The sequence below is a fragment of the Dama dama genome, chromosome 10 (assembly GCF_033118175.1).
Source record: "Dama dama isolate Ldn47 chromosome 10, ASM3311817v1, whole genome shotgun sequence".
Taxonomy (NCBI): Eukaryota; Metazoa; Chordata; class Mammalia; order Artiodactyla; family Cervidae; genus Dama; species Dama dama.
In genome coordinates this window covers 38,252,926-38,267,119 of record NC_083690.1, presented here as the reverse complement: position 1 = coordinate 38,267,119, position 14,194 = coordinate 38,252,926, and the positions used below count along the sequence as shown (strand labels likewise).

The 14,194-nt window shown below is 52.8% G+C and overlaps 1 protein-coding gene across 1 annotated transcript in view; it reads right to left on the bottom strand.

Annotated features, from left to right (window-relative positions):
- Nucleotides 1-244: 244 nt before the first annotated feature.
- The window catches only part of BAIAP2L1 (BAR/IMD domain containing adaptor protein 2 like 1), a 78,044-nt gene continuing 64,094 nt past the window's right edge, over nucleotides 245-14,194 (bottom strand). Inside the window, exons 10-14 of the mRNA XM_061153741.1 lie at nucleotides 12,562-12,769; nucleotides 11,794-11,871; nucleotides 10,242-10,422; nucleotides 1,114-1,151; nucleotides 245-586 (exon numbers count right to left, since the gene is read on the bottom strand). Coding sequence (XP_061009724.1) covers nucleotides 511-586; nucleotides 1,114-1,151; nucleotides 10,242-10,422; nucleotides 11,794-11,871; nucleotides 12,562-12,769 — 581 coding nt within the window. The 3' untranslated portion in view covers nucleotides 245-510. The remainder of the gene's footprint in view (nucleotides 587-1,113; nucleotides 1,152-10,241; nucleotides 10,423-11,793; nucleotides 11,872-12,561; nucleotides 12,770-14,194) is intronic.

The following is a 14,194-nucleotide window of genomic DNA, read 5'->3' as shown; positions in this document are numbered from 1 at the left end:
TTTGAAGTTAAATAAGTGTTATACAATATCCTCATAATTTATACTGCTTAAGATTATTTGCATGCTAGGATGCAAATTTACATAGTATCTTCTTCATAATGCTATTTAAGAGCACATGCCTTATAAAACTGTGATCTCATTTGCATTTGGGTGCAGAAAGCCAGTCACAAAAGCATCCACTATCCCTTACTCTGGCTATTAAAAAAAAAAAATCAGAACATTAAACAAAAAGTGATACAATAAGGATTGGAACCAAATTTACTATTTTCTAACAGAATAGGGAAAAACTTGTAAATGATTGAGTTGTAACTAAACTGATTTATCTTAAAGAAATGTGTAAACCCAACTATGTTAACTTAGAAAATGTGTTGATTTGCTCAAGTGGAATACACACAGAATCAGACGCTCTCTGGTGAAGTTTTACAACCAGATGGCGCTTGTCACACACAAACCTATCGTTTCCCAAGCGAGAGCCCAGCGGGGAACCAGGAGAACGTTGGGGCCGCCTTCTCATCGGATGATGGGCGCTGAGCGGTCATTCGTCACCGTCGGGCGGAGTTTCACAGTAGCAAAGGGGTTCTCTCCACTGCAGGGGGCGGGGCAGGAAAAATGTTGGCAGAAATACGCCAAGACGGGTTTGATTTGAAAACAGCCAGTGACCACCCTTGTTCTGTAACATACACTTCTATAAATTTCAGGCGTTTTCTGAACATTATAAAGTTCCGTTCTGGGATGATTCTCTCCCCACTGCCTGTTGTAAGCACTGATTGTTTTGGACTCGGAGGGGACTGATCCCAAGGCCTCGGGCCTGTGGGGTCCTCTGGGGCTGGGGGCTGGGCACTGGATGGGCTTGCTTCTGCCTTGATCCAGAGGGAGGGCCCGTCCTGGAAGGCTGTCCTACCACGACCCTCCCCCGCACCCGAGGCAGGACCACGGAGAGGAGGGCGCCCCTCTGTTGGCGGGGGTACTTCCCTGGCGGTCAGTGGTTAGGACTCAGCGCTATCACTGCCAAGGGGCCCAAGGTCAGTCCCTGGTCTGGAACTAAGGTTCAGTGAGCCCAGGCCTCCAGGGATGAGCTGGAGGGAGAGGCCCTTGGGGAGGAAGTTAACTTACCTGAGGAAAGGAGGCTTTGCAAACCCATTTGCATTGTTCTGTGGGAAAGAGAAAGAGGACGTTTATGGAAGGCTCCAGAAATCGGGAAGTTTGCAGTAAGACCTGAGGGTACGGACATCTGAAGCCCACGGCTGCTGAAAGTGCAGAGAGCTCCGGACAGTCTCCATTCACTGGGGAGGAGACATTAAATTCCCCCGGAGGAATCGGGGCGAGAATGGGAGAAGCTGGGGAGCCTGGCGCTGGCCCTCACGAGCACGGGCGCGTCCAGCAGGAGGGCGCGGGGGCGCTGCTGCTCGCCTGGTCTGTCCAGGTGAGGACTGGCGGTCGCGAGTGGCTTCCGGGAGCCTGGTCCTCACGGATGCTGTGAGGAGCATTAAGTCAGAAGGAAACTTGTTGGGTTTCGGTGCCCACAGACTGCTGCCAACTGCCAGAGACCTGAGCTTGTAGGGAGTCCCGCCGGCGCGGGGGTCGGGGCAGATGGAGCAGCACAGGCGCCGTCTCCACCTTGGGGAATCGCCCAGCCTCCGGCTCCCGGGGCTTGGGTCCGGCATGGCCAGGGGCCAGGTGAGGGCCTGTCCTCGCCCCCCCAGACCTCTGCTCCGGCTGCCGCACAGGCTCGCTGTCGGAGCTGGCCGCCCAGGAGGGGGCAGTGTCACGCCGTGTGACCAGCGCTCCCTGGGGACGCTCTGTGCCGCGCTGGACATACAGACCTTCGAGGCGGAGGGAGCCTGGGGGCCCAGGGCTGCTTCTGACCTGTGCCTGCGGGTCTGGGCCTCTGAAGACACCTTAGCCTGGACCCGGGGCCAGCCAGCTCATCCTGAGGGGGCACCCCGCCACCAGGGCAGTCAGCCTGGCATCCCGATTCCCTGTCTCCCCTTTGGGGAGGGGATGCCCAGAGCAGCTGCCTCGCTTGTCAGCACGACCCCAGGCCTGTCTCCACAGGGCTGTCCCCGCAGGGCGCGCCCAGCAGGCCTCGGCATAGGCTGTTCCTGTGTTACAGGGGGATGGAGGGCTTATTTGCGATTCTACAGACATTCCCCGATGTCTGTGTGCAGCCCCATGCGTGCTCAGGGCACCCAGCGGGGAGCCGAGTCCCGGCTGTGGCTCAGGGGTGGTAGGGGTGTCCTCCCACCCGGGAAGCCTTCTTCCTGCCGAGCAGGTAGCCGAAACCCCCTTCCTGCCTGTCCCCGGGGCAGGACACGCCCCCTCTCCCTCTTCTGTGCGCCCTCATCTTGGAGAGGGCCCCTGCTTGCTGAACGTCAGTGCCCCTGCTGCCCTCGAGGCAGAAACCTTGGAGCTGAACTGAACTGTGAACTGAGCCTCGAGAAACAGACGGTGAAGGACATGCATCCGAGTCCAGCCCTGGTGGGGAAGTGGTGAGAAGTAACAGCTCGTGCCACGAGGAAGGAGGGCAAAACGACTCTTTAAGAGGCCGCCTGAAGCCACCGGTGCTGGTGCGCGGCCCGTGCCCCCTTGAGCCCGCTCCGGTTGGTACAAGCAGCACAGACGGGGGGCACCAAGGCACTCGGCGGGTGCTGGCAGCACCCGGTCCTAACAGCAGGGCCGTCAGGTGGGGCATTCTCTGCCACAAAAATCACATCACATAAAAAGCAGCAATGCTTTCTTAGCTTAGTCTCCCAAGGCAATAGAAGTAAAAGCAAAAACAAAACAAACGGGACCTAATCCTACTTACATGCTTTTTGCACATCAACAAAGCGGAAAGACAACCTAAGGTCTGGGAGAAGGATTTTGCAAATGATTTTGTCAACAAAAGCTTGCCTTCTGAAATATACATATAGCTCATACAAGTGAAAGTGTTAACCGCTCAATTGTGTCCAACTCTTTGCGACCTTATGGACTAAAGGCTGCCAGGCTTCTGTCCATGGAATTTTCTGGGCAAGAATACTGGAGTGGGTAGCCATTTCCTTCTCCAGGGGATCTTCCTGATCAAGGGATCGAACCCAGGTCTCCTGCATTGCAGGTGGATTCTTTACTGTCTGAGCCACTTACCTGGCTAGCTTGTACAATGCAGTAACAAAAACAACCCAATCCAAAGGTGGACAGAAGACTTATCCAGAGAAGACACACATGGCCAACAGGCACATGAAAAGGTGCTCAACATCACTGATTACTGGGCTTCCCTGGTGGCTCAGAGGTTAAAGGCGTCTGCCTCCAATGCGGGAGACCAGGGTTCAATCCCTGGGTCGGGAAGATCCCCTGGAGAAGGAAATGGTAACCCACTCCAGTATTCTTGCCTGGAGAATCCCATGGATGGAGGAGCCTGGTGGGCTACAGTCCACGGGGTCGCAAGGAGTCAGACACGGCACCCTGACTACTAGGGAAATGCAAATCCAAGCTGCGAGGAGGTACAACCCTCCCGCCCACTAGAATAGTCATTGTTAAAATGCCTACCAATAACAAACGTTGGAGAGGGTGCGGGGAAAGGGGAGCCCGCCTACACTGCTGGTGGGGATGTAAAATGGTGCAGTCACTGTGGAGAATAGTGTGGAGGGTCCTTAAAAAACTGAAAACAGACTTGCCCTCTGATCCAGTAATTGCGCCCTTGGGCTTATGTCCAGATAAGAATGTAATTCAAAGAGCTGCATGCACCCCAGTGCCCTCAGCGGCCCTATTCAAGCAGCCAGGACACGGCAGCTGGGAGGCAGCCACCGGGGGTACCCTAGGCTTCCCGGTGTTCAAACAAAACTACGGGTAACTGATGGCGCTTGGTGGTTGTGTGTGTGCAAAATCTACACGTAATCGTGTCGAGCTGCTGTGCCAGCTTCCGTGGACCCCAACGTTTGGCTGAGATAGAACCTGGTTTTCTGCAGTGTTATCAGCTGCTGTAAACAGCTTAGGGAAGATGAATTACCAGCCCTGCCAGGCATGAGAACCTCTGAGATACGGAATCCCAGGGCTGAGGCTCCGGCCCTCGTGCTCCTGGACGGGCCTGTTGTGGGACCTGCTCCTTGACATCACCTTCCAGATTGGTTTCTACATGGAATCTCGTGCTCGTTGGGGTGAGCTCTACCTGGCTGTCCCATGTGGCGGCTGCTCACCGTGTGACTAGATTAAAATGGTTCTGGCACATTTCTGTCCGACCCGTCAACTCTCTGGGTGCTTTACTGATGCACAGGTGACTTGACCCTATGCCTCCTGTCTTTGCAAGAGGCCACCAGGACCCGGTCCCCAGGGGCTCTCCTGCGGGCAGCACCGGTTATCTGTCCGCCCCGCAGCTTGACTGCGGCTCTGACCCAGTACGGATGAGATGCAGGAGCTCCTCGCATAGACAGGACAGGGCGGGCAGAGGCGGTGGGGTCGAAGGCTGTGACGGAGGTGCACTTTCGTCTCCGGCAGTTTGCAGAGGACCGTGAAATATTACTTCCCAAGGTAAAGCAGTAGAGATGGAACAGCAGTCAGCCGTCACCCAGTCGCCGCCGCCCGCGAGGCCTTGGGTTTCTTCAGAGCTCTCCCTCCAGGACTCAGCTCACGTGCTCACCCCCAGGAAGCCACTTTGGATGCCCCACCCTGGAGCTGGAGCCCTCCCCGCCTCCTGCCCCTACACCTCTCCCACGGCCTCTTCATCACTGCTCCCTGGACTGGACTTCCGGGTTGGTCTGCTTCCCTGGAGCCTGGAGCAGGCCTGGACTGTAACCAGCTCGTCAATAAATGCTCCCCGGACGAGGCCAGTGTGACCTGCAGGCCTTCTTCACAAGCTGTGCCTTCAGGTGCCCGCTGACCGTGTCTACCAAAGGTTTCAGCTGGTCAGCGGAGTCTGATGCCGTGGCAATGTTCACTGCTAACGTTGCTGTGACCTCACTGTAGGTATCAACTCTATGCCTGTTCCCTTTTCATGGGAGGTTTCGCTTATCATGAAGGAAAGTGTTCATCAACACTCATTATTCTGACATCTGCAAAACCAGCAACAACTAATCACCATGGGAACTCACACAAGGAGGGCATTTTCATTAGATAGGTAGGGCTGTTAAATGTTCTTTCAAGAAATCAAAAATTAAAGGCCACTAATTATAATAAAATCAAAGACTGAAAAAGGCCTTCCGGCCTGCGAGACAGAAATAAGGGGGCCTGACCTGAGTTGCCAGGGCTGTGCTGGCCTCACAGAATGAGTTAGGAGTTCTCTCCTCTTCACTTTTAAGGACAGTTGGAGCAGGTCTGGCATTCCTTCTTCTTTGAATGTTTCATAGGATTCACCAGTGAAGCCATTGGGTTTCAGGCTTTGTTGGGAGACCTTGTTACTGACTTGAGGGTGACAGGACACGGTGGAGAGGGGGCTTCTGCCTGGGGGCTGCCAGGACCACATGGACGGGAGCCCAGGGGGTGAGCTTAGGCCCCACACCCGGTCCTGGCGGGAGGGCGACAGCTCCCACAAGGACCTGCTGGGGGGAGGCGGCCACAGGACACCCTGAGCCTTGGGAGAGAGATGTGCTTAAGGCTCTTCTGCTCAAGGAAGTGGAAGGAATAAAAAGGTGGGCGCAGTGTACAAGGCTCCCCAGCTGGTCCTCGTGCTTTTCAAGACAGCCTCCTGGTTCTGACAGTCTGTTATGGTCCAGCCAACAGGGAGGTTTAAAAATAAAGTTAGAGCTCATTTAAACTGCCAAATGCTTAATAATGAATATCACTGCAGACTGTGCTGACATCTAAAGCCAGGATTTTTTTTCACTATCCATTCAGTGTGGTGAGAACCACACCGATGCCGTCTTCATTGAGCTTCATCCACGTGGTAAAAAAACTGAAAGTTAAAACATGTTTTCTTCTGAATTCAGTGCTGTTAGCTAAAATGTGTTCTCATTTATAATTCCAGTGTTAGCTATGATTTTAGGGCAAGATTCTTTTACCTTAAAAGGCAGTATTGAGGCAGACCTCATTTTATTGCACTTGACTGTGCTTCACAGATACTGTTTTCTTTTCCTTACAAATGGAAGGTTTGTGGCAAGTCTGTTGGCATCATTTTTCCAATGGCATTGGCTCAATTCATGTCTCTGTGTCACATTTGCAACATTTCAGGCTTTTCATTATTATCATAGTCATCGTGACCACTGATTGGTGCTCTTTGGTGTCACTACTACGATTCACTGAAACTCAGCTAATTGGCATTTTTTATCAATAAAATATTTTAAAATTATTATTTATTTTTAGACACAATGCTATCACATGCCTAATAGACTACAGTGTATGTAAACATAACTCTTACATGCACTGGGAAACCAGAAAGTTCATGTGACTTGCTTTATCGAGATGGTCTGGAAACTAACCCATTGCACCTGAGGTCTGCTTGTGCAACCTTTATCAAGTCACAGAGCCGGGTGGTCATTATCATTAATGGTCATCATCACAGAAGGAAACCACCAGACTGGGCCACAGGTGGACTGGCCACCACCACAGATGAAATGCTCCCGCCACACAAAACCAGCCAACAAACCACAATGGCAGCAGATTCTGACCCCAGGCTGGAAACAAGGGAAAAAGGGGAACTCAATAAAGGACACCATGTGGATGTAACCAGCGAAATCCAGACTGGGGACACCCTCCAGGACTAGTAACCTGGGCTTCCTACAGAGAGATGACACGGAAAGAGTTGGGGAGATCTCTAGGTACAAAAAGACGAGTCATGAGACTCAGTCACCAGCGACGGTGTGGGGAGCTGACCCGGGTCCAGATTCGAACAACGATACTGTCAAGAAGTTTTTAATGAGACAATCAGAAATTTGAAGTGACCAGGTGATGATATTCAGAAGTTAATGTCAATTTTAAATGATAACGATAGTTGGTTTTGTGAGGAACAAAAGAGGACCTTTAATATATTTACAGATGAAATGATACGAAGTCTGGAATTGGCTTTGCTGATCTGAGACTATGTAAGGGAGAGATGAAACAGGATTTATAAATGAATTAATAACTGTTGATCTGGGGGACCAGATCAGTAGATTATTCTTTCCACTTTCATGTGTGTTTGAATTTTTCCATAAAAAAAAAATTGAAAATCAAATCCAGAAGAAGGCACTATAGACCAACAGGTCCCACACCTTGTATGCCTGGATCCTGAATTTTGTGACATGCAAATTTAAGTTGATTTTTTTTTTTTTCCAGCAAAAGGAACTTTTATGCTTTTAGAAGTGCCTTAAGATCATTTCCAAATAGTTTGAGTATTGTTTTAAAATATACCAGGCCCTTTAATGAAATAGCATTTCAGATCTGCCCTTTCAAGCAGCGTCTCCAATTTTGACATCTCTCACTAACAAAACGGGAAAGCTCCATATCCTTCTAAAAGTAATTTTTGGAGTTAGAAAGCTGGAGTGATTTGCAGCAATAATAGTGAAAGCAAGGAGTCATGCAGTGTGCTTATCTGGGAAAAGAAGTTCAGTTCAGTTCAGTCGCTCAGTCGTGTCCGACTCTTTGTGACCCCATGAACCGTAGCACGCCAGGCCTCCCTGTCCATCACCAACTCCTGGAGTCTACCCAAGTCTATGTCTATCGAGTCAGTGATGCCATACAGCCATCTCATCCTCCTTCATCCCCTTCTCCTCCTGCCCCCAATCCTTCTCAGCATTAGGGTCTTTACCAATGAGTCAGCATTTTGCACGAGGTGGCCAAAGTATTGGAGTTTCAGCTTCAACATCAGTCCTTCCAATGAACACCCAGGACTGATCTCCTTTAGGATGGACTGGTTGGATCTCCTTGCAGTCCAAGGGACTCTCAAGAGTCTTCTCCAACACCACAGTTCAAAGGCATCAATTCTTCGGCGCTCAGCTTTCTTCACTGTCCAACTCTCACATCCATACATGACTACTGGAAAAACCGTAGCCTTGACCGGATGGACGTTTGTTGCCAAAGTAATGTCTCTGCTTTTTAATATGCTGTCTAGGTTGGTCATAACTTTCCTTCCAAGGAGTAAGCGTCTTTTAATTTCATGGCTGCATCACCATCTGCAGTGATTTTGGAGCCCCCAAAATAAAGTCTGACACTGTTTCCACTGTTTCCCCATCTATTTCCCATGAAGTGATGGGACCAGATGCCATGATCTTAGTTTTCTGAATGTTAAGCTTTAAGCCAACTTTTTCACTTTCCTCCTTCACTTTCATCAAGAGGCTCTTTAGTTCTTCTTCACTTTCTGCCATAAGAGTGGTGTTGTCTGCATATCTGAGGTTATTGATATTTCTCCTGGCAATCCTGATTCCAGCTTGTGCTTCTTCCAGCCCAGCATTTCTCATGATGTACTCTGCATATAAGTTAAATAAGCAGGGTGACAATATACAGCCTTGACGTACCCCTTTTCCTATTTGGAACCAGTCTGTTGTTCCATGTCCAGTTCTAACTGTTGCTTCCTGACCTGCATACAGGTTTCTCAAGAGACAGGTCCACACGGATCACAGCCTTGTCTAACTCAATGAAACTAAGTCATGCCGTGTGGCGCCACCCAAGATGGACGGGTCATGGTGGAGAGGTCTGACAGAATGTGGTCCACTGGAGAAGGGAATGGCAAACCACCTCAGTATTCTTGCCTTGAGAACCCCATGAACAGTATGAAAAGGGAAGAGAAGAAGAGAAGCCAAAGACATTTCTGAATGAGATTCGAAAATGGCATTTCCGGGACCCAAACCCGCACTGCAGCCTGCGAGGAGGCAGGCGTGGTCCCCACTGTACCCGCGGCCGATCTTTCAGAGTCTCATTCCCTGTAACCGACTCCGCCCAGCACCACTCAGCTGAACAGAGGTCCCCAGTGGTGGGGACACCCCTGTGGGGGTGCGTGGCTCCTGCAATCACCACAGAAAGAACAAACCCATAACAAAGAAGAAGAAGAAACAGTCGAAGTGGCCCAGGCTTATTACAGCTTATTACAGCACCACTGGCTTGCGTGCCCTCGTCTCTGGAGCACGCTCAGGGGCAGGCTCACCGTCTCCCTCTGAGAAATACCCACAGCACAAATTTTCTTCTTTCAAACCTGCTCAGCGCCACTCCACCTGCCCCGTCCGAGGGCGACCTTTCCTTCAGCGCTGATAGCAGACAACACCCCCCCAAGTCTGCCCTCCCCGCTGGCACAGGGGACCCGTGTCCCTGCTCCTGGCAGGCCAGCCCCTTCCTTCTCAGTCACCCCCCTCTCCGCCTTCTCTGCTGTATAATCTATGTTGTGGGAAAAGAGGACAAGAATCCCCTCTAGACTGTGCTGAGTACACCCCGCCAGGAGCTGTAAACTTCTGGCTCCTCCCATCTGGGAGGCGCCTCCCTCGGTCCCTGTCTCAGTGGCCACACCCTCTTCAGGACAACGGCTCTGGCTGCGGAGGTGGGCAGCGCTCCCCAGGAATTGCCCCTGCCAGGATCCTGGCCCAGCGCTCTCAGCGGGGGCAGTGGGGGCACTGGGCCACCTCTGCCTTCTGGATGTTTCCACAGCTGTGGACATAGCCCACCTCATCACTGAGTCAGCGTCCCAGGAAAACTGACCCCTGACCTCCATGCAAGATGTTACCGCACCCCCTGTCGTCATGGCACCTGGCTCCATTCTCCCATGGAGCTCCCAGCTCTGACATATTTGTCTCTCTCTCACTGTCTGCTGCTTATCTTATCACTAGAGCCTAAGCTCCAGCAGAGCCAGAGCCGGACTGTTTATCTCTGGCTCCTCCAGAGCCCACTGGGCCTGGCTTGAAGACAGAGTCATCACTGGGATGGATGAAGTGACTCATGGCCTCTGTCCCAGTCCCAGGCTTAAGATCACAGATAACATGTGTACCGGGTAGTTCCTGAAGGTGTGGCGATTAGATCACTACTTCAGTCTTCCTCCAGGAAACAATATGAAAACTGAAGGAAGTGCAGAGAAAGGTGATTACAGGACGAAAGGACTGCAGACATGACCAAAGGCAAGGAAAGCTTGAAAGCGGGCACAGACTGGGAAACGATGGACCTCGTGTGTGCCAGCCATCATTTACAGATGAAATAAAAACAAGAGGAGGACAAAAGTTAAGGCGGCTGAAAGACTGCATGACAGAAAGAATCTGCAGGCCCTGGGAGCAAGCGCGCGCCCCGCCCAAGGGTCACCCCCTTCCTGCTTGGAGGGAAGGGGGCCCTGCACCCCAGAGCCTGCCCGTCAGGGTCGGGGCCCCTGGGGCCCTACTCACAGGAGGCGTGCTTTCTGGTTTGGGCGCTGGGGCTTTATGGTTAGAAGCCTTCAGGGAGATGTCTCCTTTCTCAGCAGTGGCTGCTCCCGTGGACAGACACTCCAGGTAGTCCGGCGGGGGGATGACGACGCTGCTCTTCTCTGCCAAGTTCGTTGTGCTCACGCTGCGGACGGGCACCAAGCTAGCGACAGGAACCGAGGCTGCAGGTTAGAGGAGGCCTGCCCCCGCACCCCAGACATCCCGCGTCTCCTCTGCCGGAACTACGTGGATTAGTGATCCACAACGGTGGGGCGGGACAGTGCAACACACACAGCACTGCACTGTTCCTTGATTGATTTTTAGTCGCTAAGTCGAGTTCCACTCTTTGTGACCCCATGGACTGTAACCCGCCAGGCTCCTCTGTTCAAGGGAGTTCCCAGGCAACAGTCCTGGAGTGCCAGTGTTTCTGCTGGCTTGCACATGCACACTCACAAGAGTCTTTAAAAGGCCTGACAAAGGGAGAGGAAAGCTAGCTCCGTTGGGGGCCGACTCCTGATCCAGTTCAAGAAGAAAACACAGCGACGGCACTGAGCGCTCCAAACTAAAAATCTCAGAACTTTAACACCCTAGAGATCCTCAGTCTCATTTCTTGGCCAATGGCAGCTGAGCTGTTCTGCAAGGGACAGAGACACACAGCTGGCCGTGAGCAAGGGTAACAACAAGGCCCTTGTCAGAGCAAGGGCCGGGGGTTGCTCTGACACGGCAGACACCGTGGCCGAAGCAGCTTGTGGTCAAGGTGATGCCATGCTCTGCTGGGACGTGTTTCTGAGGACCCATGGGACAGCCAACTAACCCACACACAGACCCTCCCATTTCACCTGGGAGAGACCTGCCCGAATTAGTCTTGCCTTGGCTCCATCACTTCTGGCTCCCTGTGCCCCTGTTTCCTCAATTTTCAACCAGGGCCTGACCTCACAAGGTTGTGTGAGAAAGAAATGACATGGTCAGCGCAAGCGGCCAGCTCCTGAGCGACAGTGACAGTCATCCCTGGGTGGGACACAGACGGGGGGGGTTGGCTCAGACGTGCTAAGTGAAGCCCCTGGATGTGACTGGAGCCACAGGAGCAGTCACAGTGGCCCAGGGGGCACGGGAAGGAAAAAGGACAAGGGCAAGTCCCGAGGACCCTGTGTCTGAGCAGAGGGCGGAGGAAAGGCCTGAGAGGGGACTGAAAACGGGCGGCTGGTGAGGGAAGGAGAGAAGAGGGCAGGGGGGGAGAACATTCCAGAGCACGTCTTCACCAGGGCAGAAAGGCCGGGCACGTGGCCTGGGACTTCACTGTGGCGGGCGCAGGACTGGGAGGGACCGTGGGCCAAGAAGGGGGGCATCTCTTCCCAGCAGAGGGTACAGCGCCAGGACAGGAAATCGGGAAGGAAACAGACACGGAGCGCCCCCCGCTCCCGCCAGCCCGGCTGTGGCGTCGTCGTGGGCTCTGCCGCTCGTCCAGATCCACCCCCACGCGCCTGGGAGCCGGGGGCCCAGCGAGCCCAGCTGGCCGAGCCACAGGCGGTCCTACCTTGGCACCGGCTCGCTCACGGCCTCCTCCTCGTTCTCCCCCAGCAGCTTTGTGTAGGATGACGGGAACCAGCCCCTCCTGCAGGCGGAGAGCAGGGAGAAGACGACCTCGCTGGGGTGCTGGCAGTGGACACGCGGACCCAGACACGCCTGGAACGGCTTGGGGACTGCTCGGGGCCGGGGGGCGACTGGGCCACTTGCATCACATCCCATTATAAGCCTCTTACATACACGTCATTTCTAGTTGGATTCCCTTTGCGTCTTTTGTTTTCATTTTGGTTTAAACTTAGTACGTGAATAATCTACACAGAAACTCAATTTAACCTTGTAGGAAGGCTTGTGCGCACAGTTGGAATGAGGACACTGGCATTTACAGTACTCATGTGCCAGATCTCATTGAGAGCGTCATCCGGAGAAATCTGAAGTCACATACAAACAAGTGCCTTTACTTTCAGAGGTGACTCTTATCTGTACGTCAAATTTATAGGACTTCCCTGGTGGTCCAGTGGCTAAGACTCCATGCTTCAGTGCAGGGGGCATTGGCTCAATTCCTGGCCATACAGTGTGGCCAAAATTTTTAAAAAACTTATCTCTATATGCACACACATACAGAAAACAGCTTGGGAACAACGTGGATAGACTAACGGCAGTTAACTAGGCTAGAACTGTCACTAAAGTGTGACCTTGCTGGGGTGGAGGCGCTCATCTGCCCTTAAGGATTGCCTTGACGGGAGCCCTCGGGGTGTGAATGGCCTGGCCCAGGACCCACATTTTGGTACTGTCGTGCTCCCCGTACAGCCAGCCGTCCTTCTCCTCAGAGATAAGCAGTGTGATGACGTCTCCCTGCGCGAAGCTGAGCAAGGTCTGGTTAGCGCCAGCCGTGTGCGGAAAGATGGTTTTCACTTTCTGCTTTTTCACCATGTTCAGTCCGGAGGCCATGGAAACAGATCGCGGCAAATTGGGGTCAAAGGAAGAACCTGTCGGAAGCAAGCAGGGCAGCGATGACTTTTCAAAGAAGGATGACTGGGCGAGCTCAAAGGCGCCAGCCCCAGAAACCTGGCCACCCCATGTCACCAGCACACTCATTCCACTGAAATGCCAACTGGTTCTATTCCCACACCTCCGCCTGTGGCTGGACAGACAGCAACAGACAGGGACAGCGCCTAAGCCTGGCCCGAGGCCTCTCGGAGGAGGAGCCCTGTGGCCAAAGGCCCTTCAGACCAAGAGGATGAAGCCTCGTGGCCCAGCCTCACCTGCATGGAGTCCCTTGGGACGGCCCACAGAGGCCAGGGCTCCACGCCAGCAGGCCCGTGCCTCTGCCCGCCCAGCTCGCCTGCCACAGCCTGCGGAAGTGCTGTCAGGCACCAGCTCAGACCAAACTGCCCAGGGCCTGTGCCACAAGAGAGGAGGACGCTGGGGACACACGCCCCGGCAGCCATGGCCGCTCACCGGCGAGTGGGGCAGGACATGCTGAGCACGCCCTCCGCGTACCGACCCCACCCTTGGTGCCAGAGCCGGAACCAGACGAGCTCGATGTGGGCGGCCCGCCTCCACAGCCATCGCTGCACTAGGTCAGGTCTCAGCTCAAACGCGGGCTGGTCTTTACCAGCCCACCCCAACACCCCGCAAAAAAAAATGGAATGGAAACATTTTTTTCCAGATACCTTTTTTTCCACTCAAATTTTGCTAGCCTATTATTTACTATAAAACAATGCAGAATCTCTGTCTGCATCGTCCTCAGAAATTCTTGACACTACAATGTAAACTCTGCTCTCTGCTTGACATGCCGTCTACTCTAATTATCAAGGTTACACCGAATCCAGTGATTTCCAACAAGAACCAAAGAATCATGTGAATGACCAGGTTGCACACAGTGCTGTATGCTTTCCCCTTATGTCATATACACAGAACTCATAGTCTTCAAAGGCGAGTGACTACAGTGTCATCTTTGCAGCTGACATTCAGAAAGTCTCATCTCCTTCCCAACAGCTGCACGCGCTGGGCAGCCTGTGGACTCTCGCTAGCAGTGCCCTGTGTGACTGCCACGACCTTCACCCCCAAGAGGCCTGTGAGACCCCCACACGCCCAGTGCCACCACAGTCTTGAGGTCCTGGACGCCAAAGACTCTGCAGGCAAGAGTGGAGCCTGGCTGAAGCCATCTGAAATGCCTGCAGACAAGACGTGTTCCTGATTTATTCAGAGCACATCAGCTGGGTTAAGAAACGTTAACAGTTGAAACTGAAGCCTTCAGAAAGCATGACGTGCTCTGTTAGAGATGATGAAAAACACTGAGTATAATTCAATCGAAGCCTATTGGTGAGACTAGGAACCATAACTTAGATATGTGAATTTCTATCATCTGTCTCATTGTTTCACCAAAAGAGGAGATTTTATTTCAGCTG